Raw genomic sequence first — 24,854 nt, 5'->3', positions numbered from 1 at the left:
ATATTTCAGTTTTGAGATTTTTCAGGTTTTCCATTTTTCACTTTTTCTTTCATTTTTCAGTTTTTCGATATTTCAGTTTTGGGATTTTGCAATATTTCGATTCTTCGACTTCTCGATTTTTGGCTTCTGGAGTTTTCGATGTGTCGATTTTTTTACTTTTTCGATTTTTCAATTTTTCGATTGCTTAAACTTTCGATTTTTCGACTTCCCGGTTTTAGATGTTCTGTTTTCTATTGTCGTTTTAAATTTTTCGATTTTTCAATGTTTTGATTTCCCGATTTAGTTTCCCACTTTTAGTTTTTCTTTCATTTTTCAGTTTTTCGATATTTCAGTTTTAGGATTTTTCAATATTCGATTTTTGACTCCTGGATTTTTCGATGTGTCGATTTTTTTACTTTTTCGATTTTTCAATTTTTTGATTTTTAAATTTTAGATTTTTTAATTTTTAAAATTTTAGATTTTTCGATTTTTCATTTCAGTTCTTCGATACTTCAATTTTTCAAGTTTTCGAATTTTTCAAATGTTTCGATTTCTTAATCTTTTGATTTTTCGACTTGTCAAATTTTCGATTTTTCAATTAATCGATGTTTTTATTTTCCCATTTCTTGACCTTCGAGTGTTTCGATTTTCCTGTTCTTCAATTCTTTAATTTTTTGATTTTTCAGGTTTTTGATTTTTCAATTTTTCGATTTTTTAAGGTTTCTATTTTATGACTTTACTTTTTTGATTTTTCGATTTTTCAGTTTTTAGCGCGGTGGTTTTTAGATATTCCAGTTTTATTATTATTTATTTATTATTTTATTTCAATTCTTCGGCTTTTCTATTTTTGACTTCTGGATTTTTCGAGTGTCTACCTTTTTACATTTTCGATTTTTCAATTTTTGGATTTTTAAATTTTAGATTTATTTTTCGACTTATGTTTAATTTTTCAATATTTCTTAATCTTTCTAATTTTCGACTTTCTGGTTTTAGATGTCCTGTTATTCAATTTTTCGATTTGTTAATTTTTCATTCCCGATTTATCGAGGTTTGATTGTTCAGGTTTCCGATTTATCCGTTTTTCAATTTTTTACTTTGGCCTATTTCGGTTTCTCAGTTTTTCCAGTTTTCCACTTTTCGTTTTCTTATTTTTCCGCTTTTCCAATTTTTCAACTTTTAATTTTTTGTTTGTCGATTTCTCTATTTTTCGATTTTTCGACTTCATCACTTTTCGATTTTTCGTTCTTTTGACTTTTAATCTCTCAATTTTTCAATTTTTCGAATTTTTAAGTTTTTTTGATTTCTCGATTTATCGAGATTTGTATTTTTAGATATTTTGATTGTCAATTTCTCTATTTATAAATTGTTCAATTTTTAAGTTTTCGATTTTTCGATTTTGGCCTACTTCGGTTTCTCAATTGTTTTTTTTCGACTCCACGATTGATTTTTTGATTTTTCGGTTTTTAAATTTTAGATTTTTGAATTTTACATTTTTTCGATTTTCTGATGTTTTATTTTTCGATTTTCAGTTCTTCGATATTTCGATTTTTCAATGTTTCGGTTTCACGATTTTTTAATGTTTCGATTTTCCGATTATTAGATTTCGCGATTTTTCGATTATTTTAATTTTTCATTTTTTTTCTCACTGTTAATATCATACAGTGTCTCGAAAACGACCACAAAAATTGTCACTAAAAATATTTAAAAATTCATACAAAATAGAACACAGTGTTTCCAAAACATTTTCCCGAAAAAAATTTTCATTTCAGTTTTTCGATATTTCAATTTTTCAAGTTTTCGAATTTTTCAAATGTTTCGATTTCTTAATCTTTTGATTTTTCGACTTCTCCGTTTTAGATTTTCTGTTTTTCAATTGTCATTTTATCGAATTTTCGATTTTTTAATTTTTCAATTTTGACTTAAACTCTCAATTTTTCGATTTTTCGATTAATCGATGTTTTTATTTTCCCATTTCTTGACCTTCGAGTGTTTCGATTTTCCTGTTCTTCAATTCTTTAATTTTTTGATTTTTCAGGTTTTTGATTTTTCAATTTTTCGATTTTTTAAGGTTTCTATTTTTCGACTTTACTTATTTGGTTTTTCGATTTTTCAGTTTTTAGATATTCCAGTTTTAGGGTTTTTCAATATTTCAATTCTTCGGATTTTCTATTTTTGACTTCTGGATTTTTCGAGTGTCTACCTTTTTACTTTTTCGATTTTTCAATTTTTGGATTTTTAAATTTTAGATTTATTTTTCGACTTGTGTTTAATTTTTCAATATTTCTTAATCTTGCGATTTTTCGACTTCCTGGTTTTAGATGTTCTGTTTTTCAATTTTTCGATTTGTTAATTTTTCATTCCCGATTTATCCAGATCTGATTGTTCAGGTTTTCGATTTATCAGTTTTTCAATTTTTTACTTTGGCCTATTTCGGTTTCTCAGTTTTTCCAGTTTTCCATTTTTCGTATTTTGATTTTTCCGCTTTTCCAATTTTTCAACTTTTAACTTTTTTTGGATTTTACAATTTCTCGGTTTTCAGTTTTTCTCTTCAATTTTACGATTTTTAAATATTTCGATTTTTCAATTTTTGACTTTAATAAACTCTTTATTTGTTGATTTTTCCGGTTTTTTGGTTTTTCAATTTTTCTATTTTTTCAGGTTTCGATTTTTCAACTTCACTTTTTTGATTTTTCGATTTCTTAATTTTTCAATTTTTTAATTTCTCAGTTTTTGGACATTTCAGTTTTGGGATTTTTCAGTTTTTCGATATTCCAGTTTTGGGATTTTTCGATGTGACGACTTTTTACTTTTTCGATTTTTAAATTCTAGATTTCTCAATTTTTTGGTATTTTTATTTTTCAATATTTCTTAATCTTTCAATTTTTCGACTTCCCGGTTTTAGATTCTCTGTTTTCCAAGTGTCGTTTTTTCAATTTTTCGATTTTTAAATTTTAGATTTTTCGATTTCTCGATTTTTCATTTTAGTTCTTTTCTTCGATATTTCAGTTTTCCAAGTTTTCGCATTTTTCAAATGTTTTGATTTGTTAATCTATCAACTTTTCGACTTCCCGGTTTTAGATTTTCTGTTTTTCAATTGTCGTTTTTTCAAATTTTCGATTTTTCATTTCAGTTCTTCGATACTTCAAGTTTTCGAATTTTTCAAATGTTTCGATTTCTTAATCTTTTGATTTTTCGACTTCTCGGTTTTAGATTTTCTGTTTTTCAATTGTCGTTTTGTCAAATTTTCGATTTTTCAATTAATCGATGTTTTTATTTTCCCATTTCTTGTCCTTCGAGTGTTTCGATTTTCCTGTTCTTCAATTCTTTGATTTTTCAATTTTTCGATTTTTTAAGATTTCTATTTTTTGACTTTACTTTTTTGATTTTTCGATTTTTCAGTTTTTAGATATTCCAGTTTTAGGATTTTTCAATATTTTAATTCTTCGGCTTTTCTATTTTTGACTTCTGGATTTTTCGAGCGTCTACCTTTTTACTTTCTCGATTTTTAAATTTTTGGATTTTTAAATTTTAGATTTATTTTTCGACTTATGTTTAATTTTTCAATATTTCTTAATCTTCCGGTTTTTCGACTTCCTGGTTTTAGATGTTCTGTTTTTCAATTTTTCGATTTGTTAATTTTTCATTCCCGATTTATCCAGATCTGATTGTTCAGGTTTTCGATTTATCAGTTTTTCAATTTTTTACTTTGGCCTATTTCGGTTTCTCAGTTTTTCCAGTTTTCCACTTTTCGTTTTCTTATTTTTCCGCTTTTCCAATTTTTCAACTTTTAATTTTTTTGTTTGTCGATTTCTCTATTTTTCGATTTTTCGACTTCATCACTTTTCGATTTTTCGTTCTTTTGACTTTTAATCTCTCAATTTTTCAATTTTTCGAATTTTTAAGTTTTTTTGATTTCTCGATTTATCGAGATTTGTATTTTTAGATATTTTGATTGTCAATTTCTCTATTTATAAATTGTTCAATTTTTAAGTTTTCGATTTTTCGATTTTGGCCTACTTCGGTTTCTCAATTGTTTTTTTTTCGACTCCACGATTGATTTTTTGATTTTTCGGTTTTTAAATTTTAGATTTTTTAATTTTACATTTTTTCGATTTTCTGATGTTTCATTTTTCGATTTTCAGTTCTTCGATATTTCGATTTTTCAATGTTTCGGTTTCACGATTTTTTAATGTTTCGATTTTCCGATTATTAGATTTCTCGATTTTTCGATTATTTTAATTTTTCATTTTTTTTCTCACTGTTAATATCATACAGTGTCTCGAAAACGACCACAAAAATTGTCACTAAAAATATTTAAAAATTCATACAAAATAGAACACAGTGTTTCCAAAACATTTTCCCGAAAAAAATTTTCATTTCAGTTTTTCGATATTTCAATTTTTCAAGTTTTCGAATTTTTCAAATGTTTCGATTTCTTAATCTTTTGATTTTTCGACTTCTCCGTTTTACATTTTCTGTTTTTCAATTGTCATTTTATCGAATTTTCGATTTTTTAATTTTTCAATTTTGACTTAAACTCTCAATTTTTCGATTTTTCGATTAATCGATGTTTTTATTTTCCCATTTCTTGACCTTCGAGTGTTTCGATTTTTCTGTTCTTCAATTCTTTAATTTTTTGATTTTTCAGCTTTTTGATTTTTCAATTTTTCGATTTTTTAAGGTTTCTATTTTTCGACTTTACTTATTTGGTTTTTCGATTTTTCAGTTTTTAGATATTCCAGTTTTAGGATTTTTCAATATTTCAATTCTTCGGATTTTCTATTTTTGACTTCTGGATTTTTCGAGTGTCTACCTTTTTACTTTTTCGATTTTTCAATTTTTGGATTTTTAAATTTTAGATTTATTTTTCGACTTGTGTTTAATTTTTCAATATTTCTTAATCTTGCGATTTTTCGACTTCCTGGTTTTAGATGTTCTGTTTTTCAATTTTTCGATTTGTTAATTTTTCATTCCCGATTTATCGAGATTTGATTGTTCAGGTTTTCGATTTCTCTATTTTCGACTTCATCACTTTTCGATTTTTCGTTTTTTTGATCTTTTGATCTTTCAATTTTTCAAATTTTTAAGTTTTTTTGATTTCTCGATTTATCGAGATTTAAATTTTTCGATATTATGATTGTCAATTTATCAATTTATAAACTGTTCAATTATTAACTTTTCGATTTTTCGATTTTGGCCTACTTCGGTTTCTCGATTGTTTTTTTTTCGACTCCACGATTTCTTGATCTTTTGATTTTTCGATTTTTCAGTTATCCGATTTTTTAAATTTAGGAGTTTCGATTTCTCGATTTTTCATTATTCGGTTTTTAAGTTTTAATTTTTGAATTTTACATTTTTTCGATTTTCTGATGTTTCATTTTTCGATTATTTTAATTTTTCATTTTTTTTCTCACTGTTAATATCATACAGTGTCTCGAAAACGACCACAAAAATTGTCACTAAAAACATTTAAAAATTCATACAAAATAGAACAGTGTTTCCAAAACATTTTCCCGAAAAAATCCATTGGGTTATTACGATTTCAACAATATTAAGACGTTTTGCTAGTATAAAATATAACTAAAGAATTTATTTTTAGTTAAACAAAAAATAGTATGAGTCTGAACACTTAGAGTCGACATTCGCCTGAGCGCGCTCTGGTCTGTAGATCAAACAAGTTCTCAGGCGACGAGTTGTAGTGAAACAAGTTTTTTATTGGCATCTACTATTCAACAAACTCACTAGATTTTCATGGCCAACCCTACTATATAAAGATCGTGAACGGATAATAATAAATGATAAATAGTTTCATAGCTCACTACATTTAAAGTATTTTATTAACCAAAGGAAGACTTCATGCAATTTTTTTCCCTAGTAGAAACCGCAATTGATTCAATTTTTTTTACGCAAAATGATTTTGTATTGATTTTTAAACAAACCTAACCTAAATCTTCAGGATAAAGAAAACAGTCTACATTAAACGTATCATTGTCATGGTCTTCCATTTTAAGATCTACCTCTTCATGCAACTGTTCTTTCGAGACATGAGACTGCGGAGAGCTGGACGATGGGTCAGGGACAGTTACGCTGGGCACATTTACAGGATCTTCTACTTGACCATCTAAGGAAGTACCCACACGAGTTTCTGCGACCGTGGTGGCGTTCCATCTTCCTACTTTTTTAAAATGACGCGTACCTCCGCTATCGTTCGCACGTAATCTTGCTGCTGTGCGCCGAAAACAGTAGCCAGTGTATGTATTTGCGTTGCTCAGTTGTAAATAAGTTGCGATTTTTTTAGGAAATTGGGAAATCGAATTATGACCGTATGGCTGTTTTGTCAGCTTGCCATGTCTTAATTGTAAGAAGAATCGGTCACCCTCGACATTCTTGCGTAGATTAACGTACGATTTTAAAATTTCTAACCATGCGATATTAGTTATGAGGAATGATCGTGGTTGGTAAGACTGTGTGCTTGGAATTACAATAACTGCTCTGTGTTCTTCTAGATCTACGTCAGCGGTTTTCATTTTAAACAGTTCGTCGCTTCGGCATGCACCTGATATGCCAATAACCAAAGCGGCCTAAAATACTAAAATTGTAATACAAGTCAAAAATTGATACCTATTCATACCTTAAGTGGAAGGAAGTGGAATGGGGCGTTTTTTAAAAAGTTCTCAACGTTGTCTTTCGTAAATGTACTCGATTTAGTCGGCTGATACCCTAGATTTTGTTTTTTTAAAAATGCTATTAATTTGGCATATTTCGAAATGTCAACGTTGTGTTTAAAATTCACGGTACTTCTCAACATCGAATAAAGGGCCCACATTGTGGACGGTTTTTTAGTCTGGGCTACGTCGCCAAAATAAGCCAGTATAACGCTCTCTGAAGTGAAGTTTTCGACCCCTTGTTTAGAGCACCAGTCGCGAAAAGATTCGTACGTTTTTTCGTAACGCAACTTGCTTTTTTCAGGCAAGAGATTGAGGGGTACTTTTTCTGCAGATTCCCGCAATTCTGGAGAAAATATTCTATTTCACTATTGCAAATTTGGGGACTTTTGTTAACTAATTTAATAAAAGTCAATCGTGCAGCGCCTACTAGGTGTTAATATTTCACCGAAATAAACCTTAATCCAGAGTGTTAATAAATGATCAATAATTTCATAGCTCACTACATCTAAAAGTATATTATTAACCAAGGTTGTGAAGACTTTATACCACTTTTTTCACTAGTAGAAACCGTAAGACAATAAATTGAAAAAATGAAACCTCAATTTTTTTACACAAAATGATTTTTTTTTTTAAATTACGCGTGTCTCCGCTATCCGCAATGTTGCTGCTGTGCGCCGAAAACAGTACCCAGTGTGTGTATTTACATTGCTCAGTTGTAAATAAGTTGCGATTTTTTTAATAAATTGGGCAAAATGTGTACATGAGAGCTCAAGCAGGTCGAAACTGTAGTAACACAAATAACAATAGCAAGTATAAAAAATTTATGGATTTTTGGGATATTTTCGATTTTTTGAATTATTGGAATTATTGGATCTATCGAGTTTTTTTAAATTTTTTGAGTTTCTTGGTTTTCTTGGAATTTTTAATTTCTTAGATTTTTTAAAATCTTGGATTTTTTGATCTTTTAAATTTCTTGTATACTTTCGATTGTTCGCATTCTTGGGATTTTTGGACCTTTGAATTTTTTGGATCTTTGGATCATTTCATCTTTTGGATCTTTGGAATTTTTTGGATCTTCTGGATCTTTCAAATTTGTTGAATTTGTTTGATAATTTTTCTTTTTTTCTTTTATTTATGTTCTTATTTTTTGGATTTTTGGGATATTTTAGATTTTTTGGATTGTTGGAATTTTTGGATTTCTTGAGTTTCTTGATTTTCTTGGATTTTTTACTTTCTTGAATTTTTTGGATGCTTCAGTTTTGGAATTTTTCAGTTTTTCGATCCTTCAATAATTTATCTTCCATTTTTCAATTTTCAATTTTTGGACTTTTTCAATATCTCCAATTTTTACTTTTCGAATTTTTCAATTTTTCCATTTTTAGATGTTTCGAATTTTTAATTTCTCGGTTTTAGGTTTTTCGGTTTTTCAGTTTTTCGATTTTTAAAATTTTCGATCTTTCAGTTTTTCGAGTTCAATGTTCCGATGTTTCAATTCCTCGAATTTTAAATTTTTCGATTTTTCCATATTTTAATTTTCCGACTTTTTAAATTTTAAATTTTTCGATTTGTCGATTTTTCAAATTTTCGATTTTTTGAATATTTTCTCTTTTTTGGATTTTTTGGATTTCTTGGATACTTTGAATTCTTTTGGATCTTTGGATCATTGTATCTTTTGGATCTTTACAATTTTTTAAATTTATTTGGTCATTTTGATGTTTTTGTTTTATTTATGTTCTTATTTTTTGAATTTTTTGGATTTTTGGGATATTTTCGATTTTTTGGATTGTTGGAATTTTTGGATTTCTTGAGTTTCTTGATTTTCTTAGATTTTTTAATTTCTTGAATTTTTTGGATGCTTCAGTTTTGGAATTTTTCAATTTTTCGATCCTTCAATAATTTATCTTCCATTTTTCAATTTTCAATTTTTGGACTTTTTCGATATCTCCAATTTTTACTGTTCGAAGTTTTCAATTTTTCCATTTTTTGATGTTTCGAATTTTTGATTTCTCGGTTTTAGGTTTTTCGGTTTTTCATTTTTTCGATTTTTAAAATTTTCGATGTTTCAGTTTTTCGAGTTTTCAATGTACCGATGTTTCAATTCCTCGAATTTTCATCTTTTCGATTTTTCCATATTTTAATTTTCCGATTTTTTAAATTTTAAATTTTTCGATTTGTGGATTTTTCAAATTTTCGATTTTTTGGATTTTTTGAATTCTTCGGATCTAAAAATCCGAAGGGATTCTTTAGATTCTTGGGATTTTTGGACCTTTACATTTTTTTGGATCTTTGGATCATTGTATCTTTTGGATCTTAACATTTTTTTAAATTTATTTGATGTTTCTTTTTGGGATATTTTCGAATTTTTGGTTTGTTGGAATTTTTGGATTTTTTGAGTTTCTTGGTTTTCTTAGACATTTTAATTTCTTGAATTTTTTGGATGCTTCAGTTTTGGAATTTTTCAATTTTTCGATGCTTCAGTAATTTATCTTCCATTTTTTGATGTTTCGAATTTTTGATTTCTCGGTTTATCAGTTTTTCGATTTTTAAAATTTTCGATCTTTCAGTTTTTCGAGTTTTCAATGTTCCGATGTTTCAATTCCTCGAATTTTAAATTTTTCGATTTGTCGATTTTTCATATTTTCGAATTTAAATTTTTCAGTTTTTTAATTTTAGATTTTTCAGTTTTTGTTGTTTCGTCTTGAGTTGAAGAATTAAATTTGTAATTCTGATTTGTTTCAATGAACTGCATATTTAATAGGCAGTTAAATAGCTGTTAGTAATTTAATAATAAGTTGCTAGAATACGATCCAGTGTCATTTTTGACAAATTTTATCGGAATTTTACGGTATCAAATCAGAATTATGAAGTTAATTCTTCAAGGTGCAAGTTTAAATTTTCAAAAAATTAGTTCAGGGATTTTTTAACAATTTTTTCGAGTTCTTCAGAGTCTTCTTAACAACAAACATATCATCGAGCTTCTCCGTCATTTTTGGATCACCTGTTTAGTATCATGAAAGTTGTGGACAGGTTAGCAATTTAGTTATTGAATTTTCCCGCCAAAAAATGGTCTAACACCCGAGCATGGGCAAAACCCACTGAGAAACACGGGGTCAACTGAGGTTAATGTGCCCTAGAATCCCCATCATACAACTACTGTTATGGAGGATGAGCACTTTTTTTCGCTAATTTCTTAAAAACTTAGTGAATATGCAATATTGCCCAATATTTTTCAAATAATAATTTTCTAATATAAAATAAGAAAACCTTGAAAATTACACTTTTAACTTCAATTAAATTAAATTAAATTACAGAATTAAGTCAATTTTCCTGAATTTTGTATTTAGTCCCCACCAAATATAATATGTATAAAATACTGAAAAAAAAGAAAAATTTTGAACCGTGCTTATATTTTATTTTTATTGTTTTCGTTTTTCCAATTTTAGATTTTTTAATTTTTCGTTTGTTCAATTTTTGAGTATAGATTGCAGATTCCCGCAATTCTGGAGAAGATATTCTATTTCACTATTGCAAATTTGGTGACTTTTGTTAACTAATTTAATAAAAGTCAATCGTGCAGCGCCTACTAGGTGTTAATATTTCACCGAAATAAACCTTAATCCAGAGTGTTAATAAATGATCAATAATTTCATAGCTCACTACATCTAAAAAGTATATTATTAACCAAGGTTGTGAAGACTTTATACCACTTTTTTCACTAGTAGAAACCGTAAGACAATAAATTGAAAAAATTAAACCTCAATTTTTTTATACAAAATGATTTTTGTTTTAAATTACGCGTGTCTCCGCTATCCGCAATGTTGCTGCTGTGCGCCGAAAACAGTACCCAGTGTGTGTATTTACATTGCTCAGTTGTAAATAAGTTGCGATTTTTTTAAGTAATTGGGCAAAATGTGTAGATGAGAGCTCAAGCAGGTCGAAACTGTAGTAACACAAACAACAATAGCAAGTATAAAAATTTTATGGATTTTTGGGATATTTTCGATTTTTTGAATTATTGGAATTATTTGATCTATCGAGTTTTTTTAATTTTTTGAGTTTCTTGGTTTTCTTGGAATTTTTAATTTCTTAGATTTTTTAAATTCTTGGATTTTTTGATCTTTTAAATTTCTTGTATACTGTGGATTGTTCGCATTCTTGGGATTTTTGGACCTTTGAATTTTTTGGATCTTTGGATCATTTCATCTTTTGGATCTTTGGAATTTTTTGGATCTTCTGGATCTTTCAAATTTGTTGAATTTGTTTGATAATTTTTCTTTTTTTCTTTTATTTATGTTCTTATTTTTTGGATTTTTGGGATATTTTAGATTTTTTGGATTGTTGGAATTTTTGGATTTCTTGAGTTTCTTGATTTTCTTGGATTTTTTATTTTCTTGAATTTTTTACTTTCTTGAATTTTTTCGATGCTTCAGTTTTGGAATTTTTCAATTTTTCGATCCTTCAATAATTTATCTTCCATTTTTCAATTTTCAATTTTTGGACTTTTTCAATATCTCCAATTTTTACTTTTCGAATTTTTCAATTTTTCCATTTTTTGATGTTTCGAATTTTTGATTTCTCGGTTTTAGGTTTTTCGGTTTTTCAGTTTTTCGATTTTTAAAATTTTCGATCTTTCAGTTTTTCGAGTTCAATGTTCCGATGTTTCAATTCCTCGAATTTTAAATTTTTCGATTTTTCCATATTTTAATTTTCCGACTTTTTAAATTTAAAATTTTTCGATTTGTCGATTTTTCAAATTTTCGATTTTTTGAATATTTTCTCTTTTTTGGATTTTTTGGATTTCTTGGATACTTTGAATTCTTCGGATTCTTTAGATTCTTGGGATTTTTGGACCTTTGAATTTTTTTGGATCTTTGGATCATTGTATCTTTTGGATCTTTACAATTTTTTAAATTTATTTGGTCATTTTGATTTTTTTTTGTTTTATTTATGTTCTTATTTTTTGAATTTTTTGGATTTTTGGGATATTTTCGATTTTTTGGATTGTTGAAATTTTTGGATTTCTTGAGTTTCTTGGTTTTCTTAGATTTTTTAATTTCTTGAATTTTTTGGATGCTTCAGTTTTGGAATTTTTCAATTTTTCGATCCTTCAATAATTTATCTTCCATTTTTCCATTTTCAATTTTTGGACTTTTTCGATATTTCCAATTTTTACTGTTCGAAGTTTTCAATTTTTCCATTTTTTGATGTTTCGAATTTTTGATTTCTCGGTTTTAGGTTTTTCGGTTTTTCAGTTTTTCGATTTTTAAAATTTTCGATGTTTCAGTTTTTCGAGTTTTCAATGTACCGATGTTTCAATTCCTCGGATTTTCATCTTTTCGATTTTTCCATATTTTAATTTTCCGATTTTTTAAATTTAAAATTTTTCGATTTGTGGATTTTTCAAATTTTCGATTTTTTGGATATTTTCTCTTTTTTGGATTTTTTGGATTCTTCGGATCTAAAAATCCGAAGGGATTCTTTAGATTCTTGGGATTTTTGGATCTTTACATTTTTTTGGATCTTTGGATCATTGTATCTTTTGGATCTTTACATTTTTTTAAATTTATTTGATGTTTCTTTTTTCTTTTATTTATGTTATTATTTTTTGAATTTTTCGGATTTTTGGGATATTTTCGAATTTTTGGATTGTTGGAATTTTTGGATTTCCTGAGTTTCTTGGTTTTCTTAGATATTTTAATTTCTTGAATTTTTTGGATGCTTCAGTCTTGGAATTTTTCAATTTTTCGATCCTTCAGTCATTTATCTTCCATTTTTTGATGTTTCGAATTTTTGATTTCTCCGTTTTTCAGTTTTTCGATTTTTAAAATTTTCGATCTTTCAGTTTTTCGAGTTTTCAATATTCCGATGTTCCTCGAATTTTAAATTTTTCGATTTGTCGATCTTTCATATTTTCGAATTTAAATTTTTCAGTTTTTTAATTTTAGATTTTTCAGTTTTTGTTGTTTCGTCTTGAGTTGAAGAATTAAATTTGTAATTCTGATTTGTTTCAATGAACTGCATATTTAATAGGCAGTTAAATAGCTGTTAGTAATTTAATAATAAGTTGCTAGAATACGATCCAGTGTCATTTTTGACAAATTTTATCGGAATTTTACGGTATCAAATCAGAATTATGAAGTTAATTCTTCAGGGTGCAAGTTTAAATTTTCAAAAAATTAGTTCAGGGATTTTTTAACCATTTTTTCGAGTTCTTCAGAGTCTTAACAACAAACATATCATCGAGCTTCTCCGTCATTTTTGGATCACCTGTTTAGTATCATGAAAGTTGTGGACAGGTTAGCAATTTAGTTATTGAATTTTCCCGCCAAAAAATGGTCTAACACCCGAGCATGGGCAAAACCCACTGAGAAACACGGGGTCAACTGAGGTTAATGTGGCCTAGAATCCCCATCATACAACTACTGTTATGGAGGATGAGCACTCTTTTTCGCTAATTTCTTAAAAACTTAGTGAATATGCAATATTGCCCAATATTTTTCAAATAATAATTTTCTAATATAAAATAAGAAAACCTTCAAATTACACTTTTAACTTCAATTAAATTAAATTAAATTACAGAATTAAGTCAATTTTCCTGAATTTTGTATTTAGTCCCTACCAAATATAATATGTATAAAATACTGAAAAAAAAGAAAAATTTTGAACCGTGCTTATATTTTATTTTTATTGTTTTCGTTTTTCCAATTTTAGATTTTTTAATTTTTCGTTTGTTCAATTTTTGAGTATAGATTGCAGATTCCCGCAATTCTGGAGAAGATATTCTATTTCACTATTGCAAATTTGGTGACTTTTGTTAACTAATTTAATAAAAGTCAATCGTGCAGCGCCTACTAGGTGTTAATATTTCACCGAAATAAACCTTAATTCAGAGTGTTAATAAATGATCAATAATTTCATAGCTCACTACATCTAAAAGTATATTATTAACCAAGGTTATGAAGACCTTATACCACTTTTTTCACTGGTAGGAACCGTAAGACAATAAATTGAAAAAATTAAACCTCAATTTTTTTTACACAAAATGATTTTTTTTAAATTACCCGTGTCTCCGCTATCCGCAATGTTGCTGCTGTGCGCCGAAAACAGTACCCAGTGTGTGTATTTACATTGCTCAGTTGTAAATAAGTTGCGATTTTTTTAAGAAATTGGGCAAAATGTGTAGATGAGAGCTCAAGCAGGTCGAAACTGTAGTAACACAAACAACAATAGCAAGTATAAAAATTTTATGATGTATTATTATTATTAAAATCAGAAATTAAAAGTATCATTGGCATGGTCTTCCATTTTAAGATCTACCTCTTCATGCAACTCTTCTTTCCAGACACTGGACGATGGGCCAGGGATAGATTCGTTGGGCACATTTTGACTATCTGAGGAAGTACCCACACAAGCTTCTGCAACCAGTTTTTTTAAATTGCGCGCGTCTCCGCTACCGTTCGTACGTAATGTTGCTGCTGTACGCCGGAAACAGTGGCCCGTGTATGTATTGACGTTGCTCAGTTGTAAATAAGTTGCGATTTTTTTAGGAATTTGGGAGATCGAATTTTGACCGTATGGCTGTTTTGTCAACTTGCCGTATCTTAATTGTACGAAGAATCGGTCACCCTCAACATCCTTGCGTAAATCAACGTACCGTCTTACAATTTCTACCCACTTGATATTAGTTACGAGGAATGATCGTGTTTGGTATGTCTCTGTGCTTGGAATTACAACAATCGCTCTGTGTTCTTGTAAATCTACGTCAGCGGTTTTCATTTTAAATAGTTCGTCGCTTCGGCACGCACCTGAGATGCCAATAACCAAAGCGGCCTAGAATACTAAAATTGTAAAACAAGTCAAAAATTGCTACCTGTTCATACCTTAAGTGGAAGGAAGTTGAATGGCGCGTTTTTTAAAAAGTTTTCGACGTTTTCTTTCGTAAATGTACTCGATTTAGTGGGCTGATATCCTGCGTTTTCTTTTTTTAAGTATGCTAATAATTTGGTGTATTTCGAAATGTCGACGTTGTCTTTAAAATTCACGGTACTTCTCAACATCGAATAATGGGCCCACAATGTGGACGGTTTTTTAGTCTTGGCAACGTCGCCAAAATATGCGAGTATAACGCTCTCCGAAGTGAAGTTCTCGATCCCCTTTTTAGAGCACCAATCGCGAAAATATTTGTACGTTTTTTCGTAACGCACCTTGCTTTTTTCGGGCATGAGATTGAGGGGGACTTTTTCTGCAGATTCCCGCAATTCTGGAGAAGATATTCTATTTCACTATTGCAAATTTGGCGACTTTTGTTAACTAATTTAGTAAAATGTCAATCGTGCAGCGCTTACTAGGTGTTAATAATAAATAATAAATAATTTCATAGCTCACTACGTCTAAAAGTATATTATTAACCAAGGTTGTGAAGACTTCATATCATCTTTTTCACTAGTAGAAACCGCAAGACAATAAATTGGTGACCGAATTTGAATCATTTGAATTTGAAAAAAAATTTCAAACAAAAAAATCGTTGAACACAGGCAACCATGTGCACGTTAGCGCTTTTGGGTAGTGTGTAGTCTGCTTGAGATTTTAGTTAGAGGGTTGGTTATGAGAGGGCGGTTTGGGTAGACAAGATGGCGATGGCGAAAACATGGTGAAAGCGTCAGTCTTGGTGTGTTTGTGTGACTGTAACTACGTGGTGACGCCACAATTTTCCCCAACACGCGCAGCTAATTCTTGCGGCTTTTTAATTGGTAAAATGCGATTTATCGACAGACGCCAACCCATGTAAATTTAATTCATTGTTTGTAAATTCACAGTTCATGTTAGGATTTTAATCGTTAACTGGTTCTAACACAGTTTAACAGACATTAGATTTGTTTAGACAAACACTTGCTCGTTTGATTGTGTTTGTCTAATTACGAATAATAATAACACTTCTTAAATTCTTCACACAAGATTGCTGATAGTTCGTTTACGGCAGTTAAATTAACAAAATTCATAATATCGTGAACTGGCGGGGGGTTAAAATAATTTCTTCCTTATCATCATTATCATCATTACATCACTGAGGCATTTCCTCGCAACGCTAAAAATTACATCACCGAGACGCTTATTCCTCACAACGCTGACTGATAAGCAGTTCACGATATAAACCGTTAAAACAAATTGTTTTAAGTAACCAATCACCATCATGGCATAATGTAACATCATATAAATTCTTTGTTCGAATCGTTGATAAAGTGTTAATATTAATCTCACGTAAATTTGTTAGCTTTGCAATTTTCACCTCATACAATATTCCTCTATCTCACAATTTTAACTTTATTTCACAACAGATCTTTTGTTTCTATAAATCTTTGCTAGTTTTTGTTTTGTAAATATTTTGTTGATGAATGTTTCCATTATATAAATTATCTAATGTCCAATTTTAATCTCAAACAAGATTTTTTTTTTGTTTAAAAATTTCACAAGATTGTGTGGCGAATTTAAATGTTGTTGATTGCTCTTTTTGAAACTTTAGCACTTGTTCAGTTGTCGTTAATATCAGAGTCATAGAAATTGAGGCTAAATAACACCGAAATAAGCGGAGGGTGCGGTTCCTAGTCGAGTTGGCGGGATGTATCATCCCGCCATTCTTCAAAAACACAACGTACTGTTCCATTTTGTTAGACGACCACAGCCAAGGCCAAATTTTTGAATTTTTAATATCATATTCTTTTTCATATTTTGGTTTAGACTTACTGGGTAACAATTTTGTAACAACAGTCTTTGCAATCTTCCGTAATTCTGGAGGAGTGCATGATATATCAATTTCTGAATCTGAACTCACATTAAAAATATTTTCATAATTTGCAAGAACGTTTAAACTTAAATTTTAATCAAGTAGGTATGTCAGTCATACCAGAGAACATAGAGAAGCGTCATAGTTGAAATTAAATGACGGTTGAGGACTCCTCGACTTATGTTGGCAACAGTGTTCGTTTCTAACTAGGAATAAAATTAACTAGAAAAAATGTAATAATATTTTTAACGACGCGTTTTAGTTTCGACAAATTGACACTAGATTTACCAGAATATTACAAGCGGCTTACTGTTACCTTCACTCTAATTCAGGTCACACGAATTACAGTTCGTAGTCTGAGAAATTGTTTGATTCACAGACCAGAGCGCACTCAGGCCAATGTCGACTCTAAGTGTTAGGAAACGATTTGATTTATAAGCCATGGTCCGTGATCTGATACACATACTAACCGGCTTCGACCATAATTTCTTGCTGTTTCAACCTTCGAATTCTCAGTTTTTCGAAATTTTAGTTTGGGGACTTTTCAGTTTACTCCTATTTATTATTTAATTTTTAATTTCTCAATTTTTCAATTTCTCGGTTTTCAGTTTTTCTCTTCAATTGTACGATTTTTAAATATTTCGATTTTTCAATTTTTGACTTTTATAAACTCTGTATTTGTCGATTTTTCAATTAATTGATTTTTCAGGTATTTTGATTTTTCAATTTTTCGATTCTTTAGATTCTCAGTTTTTGGATATTTCAGTTTTGGGATTTTTCAGTTTTTCGATTCGTCAGTTTTTCTTTCATTTTTCAATTTTTCGATATTTCACTTTTGGGATTTTTCAATATTTCTGTTCTTCGACTTTTCCATTTTTGACTTCTGGATTTTTCGATGTGTCGACTTTTTACTTTTTCGATTTTTAAATTTTAGAGTTCTCAATTTTTTTGTATTTTAATTTTTCAATATTTAAAATTTTAGATTTTTCTATTTCTCGATTTTTCATTTTAGCTCTTCCATATTTCAATTTTTCAAATGTTTCGATTTCTTAATCTTTCGATTTTTCGACTTTCCGGTTTTAGTTTTTCTGTTTTTCAATTTTCGATTTTTCAATTAATCGATGTTTTGATTTTCCCATTTCTTGACTTTCGAGGGTTTCGATATTCCTGTTCAATTCTTTAATTTTTCGATTTTTCAGATTTTTGATTTTTCATTTTTTAGTTTTTTTAAGGTTTCGATTTTTTGACTTCACTTTATGGATTTTTCGATTGCTCAATTTTTTGACTTTTTAAGTTCTCAGTTTTTGAATATTTCAGTTTCTGGATTTTTCAGGTTTTCCCATTTTTCAGTTTTTCTTTCATTTTTCAGTTTTTCGATATCTCAGTTTTGGGATTTTTCAATAGTTTGATTCTTCGACTTTTCGATTTTTGACTCCTGGATTTTTCGATGTGTCGATTTTTTTACTTTTTCGATTTTTTAATTTTTAAAGTTTTAGATTTTTCGATTTCTCGATATTTCATTTCAGTTCTGCGATATTTCAATTTTTCAAGTTTTCGAATTTTTCAAATGTTTCGATTTCTTAATCTTTTGATTTTTCGACTATCCGGTTTTAGATTTTCTGTTTTTCAATTGTCATTTTGTCAAATTTTCGATTTTTTAATTTTTCAAATTTGACTTTTATAAACTCTCAATTTTTCGATTTTTCAATTAATCGAAGTTTTGATTTTCCCATTTCTTGACATTCGAGTGTTTCGATTTTCCTGCTCTTCAATTCTTTAATTTTTTGATTTTTCAGGTTTTTGATCTTTCAATTTTTCGATTTTTTAAGGTTTCGACTTCACTTTATGGATTTTTCGATTGCTCAATTTTTTTACTTTTTAGGTTCTCAGTTTTTGGATATTTCAGTTTTCGGATTTTTCAGGTTTTCCCATTTTTCAGTTTTTCTTTCATTTTTCAGTTTGTCGATATCTCAGTTTTGGGATTTTTCAATATTTTGATTCTTCGACTTTTCGATTTTTGACTCCTGGATTTTTCGATGTGTCGACTTTTTTACTTTTTCGATTTTACAATTTTTCGATTTTTAAATTTTAGATCTTTTAATTTTCAAAATTTTAGATTTTTCGATTTCTCGATTTGTCATTTCAGTTCTTCGGTATTTCAATTTCTATTTTTCGACTTCACTTTTTTGATTTTTCGATTTTTCAGTTTTTAGATATTTCAGTTTTAGGATTTTTCAATATTTCAATTCTTCGGTTTTTCTATTTTTGACTTCTGGATTTTTCGATGTGTTTTACATTTTCGATTTTTCAATTTTTGGATTTTTAAATTTTAGATTGTTCAATCTTTTGATATTTTAGTTTTTCAATATTTCTTAGTCTTTCGATTTTTCGACTTCCTGGCTTTCGATTTTCAGTTTTTCAATTTGTTATTTTGGCTTCTTTCGGTTTCTCATTTTTTCCAGTTTTCCATTTTTTCGTTTTTTTTTATTTTTCCGCTTTTCCAACTTTTAACTTTTTGTTTGTCGATTTCTCTATTTTTCAATTTTTCGACTTCATCACTTTTCGATTTCTCGTTCTTTTGATCATTCAATCTCTCAATTTTTCAATTTTTCGAATTTTAAGTTTGTTGACTTCTCGATTTATCGACATTTGGATTTTCCGATATTTTGATTGTCAATTTATAAATTGTTCAATTTTTAACTTTTCGATTTTGGCCTATTTCGGTTTCTCAATTCTTCGACTTTTCGACTCCATGATTTATTTCTTGATCTTTTGATTTTTCGATTTCTCGGTTTTTAGATTTTCCAGTTTTTCGATGTTTCGATTTTTCAGTTATCCGACTTTTTGAATTTGGGAGTTTCGATTTCTCAATTTTAGATTTTAGATTTTTGAATTTTACATTTTTTCGATTTTTTAAGGTTTCGATTTTTCGATTATTAGATTTCTCGATTTTTCAAATTTTCGATTATTTTAATTTTTCATTTTTTTTTTCTCACTGTTAATATCATACAGTGTATTGAAAACAACCACAAAAATTGTCACTAAAAACTTTCATACAAAATAGAACACAGTGTTTCCAAAACATTTTCCCGAAACAAATCCATTGGGTTATTACGATTTCAACAATATTCTTAGTTTAAGACGTTTTGCTAGTATAAAACACAAATAAAGAATTAATTCTTAGTTAAACAAAATATGTAAAATCATCTAAATATGTACCAAAAATATTCACTTGGTTGTTATAAAAACCGACTAAACAACTATTTCCCGCAGAAATTATAGTCCAAACCAACCAAATCGCTTCTGAACGCTTAGAGTCGACATTGGCCTGAGCGCGCTCTGGTCTGTAGATCAAACAAGTTTTTTTATTGGCATCGACTATTTAAATTTGGCGCTTGCCTTTGGCGGTTGAGGACTCCAATGTCAATAAGGGTGGTTTTGCAAAATCAGACTGTATGTCGCATCTATATTAATCTATGGTCATACCAACCTAAGAGATTAAAACTTACTAGTTGTTTTTTATACCTACATATTAAATAAAATAAAACGAAAGCGTAAAAGTAGCATGTTACACTCACAATATACTATTTTTGACTAGTAGAAACCGGAAGACAATAAATTGAAAAAATGAGCTTTCAATTTTTGACGCAAAATGATTTTGATTTGATTTTTTAAAGAAACCTAACCTAATTCTTCAAGACAAAGAAGACCGCTTGTCGCTGAATTAATTTTATCTTCCACCGTCTGGGAGCGTATACCCAAGAATGTTAATCATAATAATTGCACACGTTTATTGATTTTAAGAAATAATTACATCACGTATGTCATACATAACCTATATCTTTTCGTTTTAACCTTGGCAGTAAAGTTCAACTTCACTACCCCGAAACAAGTCGACAATTGTATGCTTCATGGCCAGTAGTGAAAAAAATCAAGTTCAAGAAGTTCAACTTTACCACCAAGATTAAAAAAGAAGAATTAGGTTATGTATGAAACTAACATTATTAACTAACTAACTATAGAAACTAACATTTGAGTTGGTGCCACATAAAATTAATTCAGCGACAGGTGCAAACGGCTTCCTTTTTCTTTGAACATTTAAGAACAAAATCATGGAAAATGGTAGAACAATTATTTAATAAACTTTACTAAGAACAAAAAATTATTTCAAATTGTAATTAGTGGTACAGTTGTGGCAAGTCATTGTAATTCCTCCAATGGAAGTGTTCGTCGCGTGATTTATATTTGTACTCGTCGAGGTACTGGGTAAGTTTGTCACAGGAATATCAATAGCAGTGTCACTAACATCTGTAGATTTCCAGTGATTTAATGATAAAATATCTCTGCCACTTTTAGCCAACATTGCAGCTGACGAGCGACGCAACGAATGTCCGGTGTATAACTCTGGATTTTCCAATTTCAAAAATTTTGCAACTTTATTGGGTATGTTACTAACTGTATTGTGGCCTATATTTTGCTTTGTAGGTTTACCACCTCGAAAACAAATAAAAGCTTTCGGCATATCTGGAGTGGGTCTGTTGGTGAGATACTTTTTAACTATTTTGATCCACAAAGGCTCAGTGATGACAAATTTTCTTGATGTGGCATTCTTGGCATGTGGTATATTGACAATGATAAGGTCATCTCGCATATCGATGTCTTTCATGTGCATATTGCAGATTTCCTCCGTGCGACAAGCCCCAGTTAATCCAACAATAAAAATCGCCTGTATAATAGAAAATTTAAAACACCAGCAACAAGTTACACTGGAAATGGTACCTTTGCCGATAAAAAATCGTTATCAGGAGCTTCTACCAAGAACTTAGTTATTTCTTCTTTGGTAAATGCACGAGATTTTTTAGGTTTGTACGTTGCGTTTTTGCGCTTTACGAACGTAATCAGTTTGAAATATTTTGTAATGTCAATGTTTTCCATTAAGGAAAGTGTGGAGCGCAGCATGGAATAAACTGCCCATAAAGTGGAAGGCTTCTTTCTTTTTGACTGTTCCTGAAAATACACTAACAGCACGCTTTCTGAGGTCCCAGCGACCTGCTTCTTTGAACACCAGTCTTTGTATTCTGTGTAAACCTTCATATAAATGTTCTTGGATTTTTCCGGCAATAACTTTTCTGGCGGAATTTGCGCCTTCGCCTCTAGTTCTGAAGACATTAAGAAAATACGCAAAGTAGTGTTGATTTTGCGTCAAAATATTGAAAATTCATTGTTTTAATTTATTGTCTTACAGTTTCTACTGGTAAAAATCACGATTCATGGCTACTAGTGAAAAAAATAGTATATTAACTACGTTTGTGAAGCCAGTTCTAGAATGACCATCTTCACAACCTTGGTTAATAATATACTATATTAACACCCCATAACAAAACACTAGTAACAAGAATAGGAATTTTAAGCATTACCCTCAGTGCTGGTCTCTGTGATGTCCAATTTCGTGTCCTCGCTATTTTCTTCATCTTCTACATTATCCACAGGACTTGCTTGATCACTGTTGTACTCATAGCATTCAACTAAAATATCTATCACTTCTGTACTTTCCTCTTTAACGGTTGAAGTCGCCACAAACTCCTTCAACCTTTGACTGCTATTTTCGCATAATATTTTGAAGGAATAGGCATCGTTCACTCGGCTTATGCACGTCTCGCAAATCAGCGTTGGCAGTCCGTCATTTGAATTCACCTGAAATTCACACCGTTATTTTTGTACGTTTGTATCGCTAGTAATTACCTCCAGTGATGTACATTCTTTCAACAATTTGTCTAGAGACGACGTGAAAATATCTTTCATGTCTTCAGTTTGCACTAAACAAGTTCGACATACTTTGAACAAGTTTTCATTGGTTAGATTGTGTTCCATGTTTCGAGTTGTTCAAATAAAATGTAGATGTAAAACTGAGGTTTAATTAATTAACAATGAGAAAATTTATTTTGTTTTATAAATCTCGTAAATAAAACAGAATTATTGTTCAGTTTCACATAACCTACAAAAACTTCGGTGACGTTTGGCGTTTGACAATTTGTGGTTCTGTGTTTGACAGAATAAAAGTGGGAAGTGGTGAGAGAGTCGTCAACGGTATTATTAGTATTTGATTTATTGATCAACGGTACCATAAAAACTGCTATTTACATCGTTAATTACACGGAAATGCGACAATACGCCATATTAGTGTGACGTAGCAGTTGTGGTAGGTCAAGCACAGTGAAGCTAAACAAACACCGAATTGTTAAGGGTTTTGCGTGTTTTTATTAATTATAAACTTATTATACAGTTGTAGTGTATCAAAAGTGAATTGTGAGTGTTGGTAAGTACTAATAAACAATCTAGAATTGATTAAACGTCCTGATGGATTCTTCTTTTGTTAAAATTTTATGTTGATACGTTTTAACCTCACTTTCTTTCTTTGTGTGTAAATTCAAAATCCTGCAAAGCAGCCGAACTATTAATATTTCCTCTCACATAATAACAAAGTGAGGTAACTTGCTGACTCATATAAAAACGAAAAGTTGTTTGTTCTTAATATTTATATTATTTGTAGAGGAGTTGAACTCAGACCTTTGAAGGGGCAAAATGGGAATGTGTTGGGCACCTGATTGCAAGCACTACAGTACCCGCGATACTTGTAGGTTTTTTAGGTTTCCGAAATCGGAAAAGGAAAGAGCAAAATGGAAACGTTTGCTTAGGTGAACATCATAACATATTTTTTCATATTTATAAAATCGTTTCTAACTTTTTAGGAGAGATGTTGAACCAGGCCCTGGTGCATACGTCTGCAGTTGCCACTTTAGGGACGGAGAGAAAAAGAATGGCCCTGAGTTGTTCTTACATAATATTAAAAAAAAATTCATTGCTTCAACGCCTGAGAAAAAAAAGAAGCGAACAAGGAAGATGAAGACTTTCGATGATCCAGCAATACCTGGTCCTTCATCAGCTGAAGAGTAATGATTAATAAAAATACATATTTATTGCATTAAACCATTTAAATTTTTAGAATGCCATCAACTTCAACATCGTTTAGAGATGTGGCAATATTAACTGTCGAAGGTAATTATTATTCATATCCAACATCAGCAAATTGTGAGGCGTTATATTTAAGATTCTTCTTATGATTAACCAAGTGTCAGCGGATCACTTAAACATTAATGTTTTCAGAACCATCAGCATCACATGCAAGACCATCAACCTCCAGTGCAGGGCCATCTTCAGCAGCTCAATCGGTGTCAGCTGCTTCAAATGTTGCTCTGGAAGTTGAAGTGTATTTTTTAAAACAAAGACTCCAAGAATGTGAGGAAAAGATTAAGTACCTCTCAGTGAGATTTTCATATGAGAATATTAAGAATAATGACAGACTTGTACTTTTGTACACTGGACTGCCAAAAAGTACAATTTTTGAGACTTTATTTAAGCTCATTGAAAACATTGAGATTAAGTGGTACTTAAAATGGGGCATCAAAAAGTTGAATAAAATTGATCAACTGCTGCTGACGTTGATGAAACTTCGGCTAAACTGCCCCCACCTAGATTTAGCACAACGTTTCGATATTTCGCAAGCAGCTGTAACGAATATCGTGATTACATATGTGCATCTAATTTATGAAGTCCTATATCAACAATTTATGGAGGTGATACCATCTCGACAGAAAAATAAGTCTTGTTTGCCAACAAGCTTCAGCAATTTTACAAATTGCAGAGCAGTTCTAGACTGTACAGAAATATTTACAGTTGTTGCTAGAACGTCAATGAAAAAGCAACGTCTTACGTACAGCAACTACAAACACCACAACACTTTTAAGGGCTTAATAGGTGTGGCTCCAAATGGTGTCATTACCTATGTAAGTGACCTGTACGTGGGATCTACTTCAGATCAAAAAGTTGTACAGGATTGTGGGATATTAAAACAGTTAGAAGTGGGCGATTTAATATTAGCCGACAGGGGTTTTCTTATTCAAAATATATTGCCTCCTGGTGTGAGTTTGAATATTCCACAATTTTTAAGAAGTCCCCAGTTTACACCAGAACAAGTCCAATGCACTGAAAATATAGCACGTGCAAGAATTCATGTGGAACGGGCTATACGACGCATGAAGTGCTATCACATTTTAAATTTCATGCCACGCTCATTATGTAGTTATGGGGATGTGGTATTTAAAGCTGTGGCAGCATTAACAAATCTACAATATCCCCTTATTAGAGAAGTGAGCCAATTTTTTAACGACGAGTAAACGTTTAATGAAACATTGTACGTTAAAAAAAACCTTTAAAGCAATGCTCATGGAGTCCCTTAACACCAGACCACAGGAAGTCAGCTGGTAAGAGTCTGAAACTTCCCAAAATAGTGGAACCATGCTCCAGGAGGATTTCGCCCCCACCAGAAAAAAAAACTACATAATTTCTTATGTACAATTGTTTTATTT

At 30.1% G+C, this 24,854-nt stretch overlaps 3 protein-coding genes across 6 annotated transcripts in view; 1 reads left to right on the top strand and 2 right to left on the bottom strand.

Moving 5' to 3' along the window:
- The window catches only part of LOC135127784 (uncharacterized), a 10,066-nt gene extending 2,591 nt beyond the window's left edge, over positions 1–7,475 (bottom strand). For both annotated transcript variants that reach the window (XM_064054401.1, XM_064054402.1), the window contains exons 1-2: positions 6,611–7,475; positions 5,924–6,560 (exon numbers count right to left, since the gene is read on the bottom strand). In XM_064054401.1, the coding sequence (XP_063910471.1) occupies positions 5,924–6,560; positions 6,611–6,805 (832 nt within the window). In that variant the 5' untranslated portion in view covers positions 6,806–7,475. The remainder of the gene's footprint in view (positions 1–5,923; positions 6,561–6,610) is intronic.
- LOC135127786 (zinc finger protein 501-like) overlaps positions 1–22,448 on the bottom strand; it is a 26,206-nt gene extending 3,758 nt beyond the window's left edge. Inside the window, exons 1-4 of one of the 3 annotated variants that reach the window (XM_064054407.1) lie at positions 22,171–22,448; positions 21,846–22,122; positions 14,528–14,907; positions 13,877–14,477 (exon numbers count right to left, since the gene is read on the bottom strand). In XM_064054407.1, coding sequence (XP_063910477.1) covers positions 13,917–14,477; positions 14,528–14,907; positions 21,846–22,122; positions 22,171–22,299 — 1,347 coding nt within the window. In that variant the 5' untranslated portion in view covers positions 22,300–22,448 and the 3' untranslated portion in view covers positions 13,877–13,916. Of the gene's footprint in view, positions 1–13,876; positions 14,478–14,527; positions 14,908–20,548; positions 21,155–21,207; positions 21,588–21,845; positions 22,123–22,170 lie in introns of those variants that run through there. The other 2 variants (XM_064054406.1, XM_064054405.1) reach the window with 2 other exon arrangements.
- LOC135127785 (uncharacterized) lies at positions 22,440–24,854 on the top strand. The gene is made up of 5 exons (XM_064054403.1): positions 22,440–22,744; positions 22,979–23,123; positions 23,178–23,378; positions 23,432–23,484; positions 23,593–24,854. Exons 2-5 carry the CDS (start codon positions 23,011–23,013, stop codon positions 24,660–24,662), a joined length of 1,437 nt encoding a protein of 478 aa, XP_063910473.1. The 5' UTR covers positions 22,440–22,744; positions 22,979–23,010; the 3' UTR covers positions 24,663–24,854.

The sequence above is a fragment of the Zophobas morio genome, unplaced genomic scaffold, assembly GCF_036711695.1.
Source record: "Zophobas morio isolate AGI-343-1 ecotype UQ-CSIRO unplaced genomic scaffold, CSIRO_AGI_Zmor_V1 ptg000012l, whole genome shotgun sequence".
Classification (NCBI taxonomy): domain Eukaryota; kingdom Metazoa; phylum Arthropoda; class Insecta; order Coleoptera; family Tenebrionidae; genus Zophobas; species Zophobas morio.
Note: the sequence above shows the minus strand (reverse complement) of the source record. Positions and strands in the feature narration are given on the sequence as shown.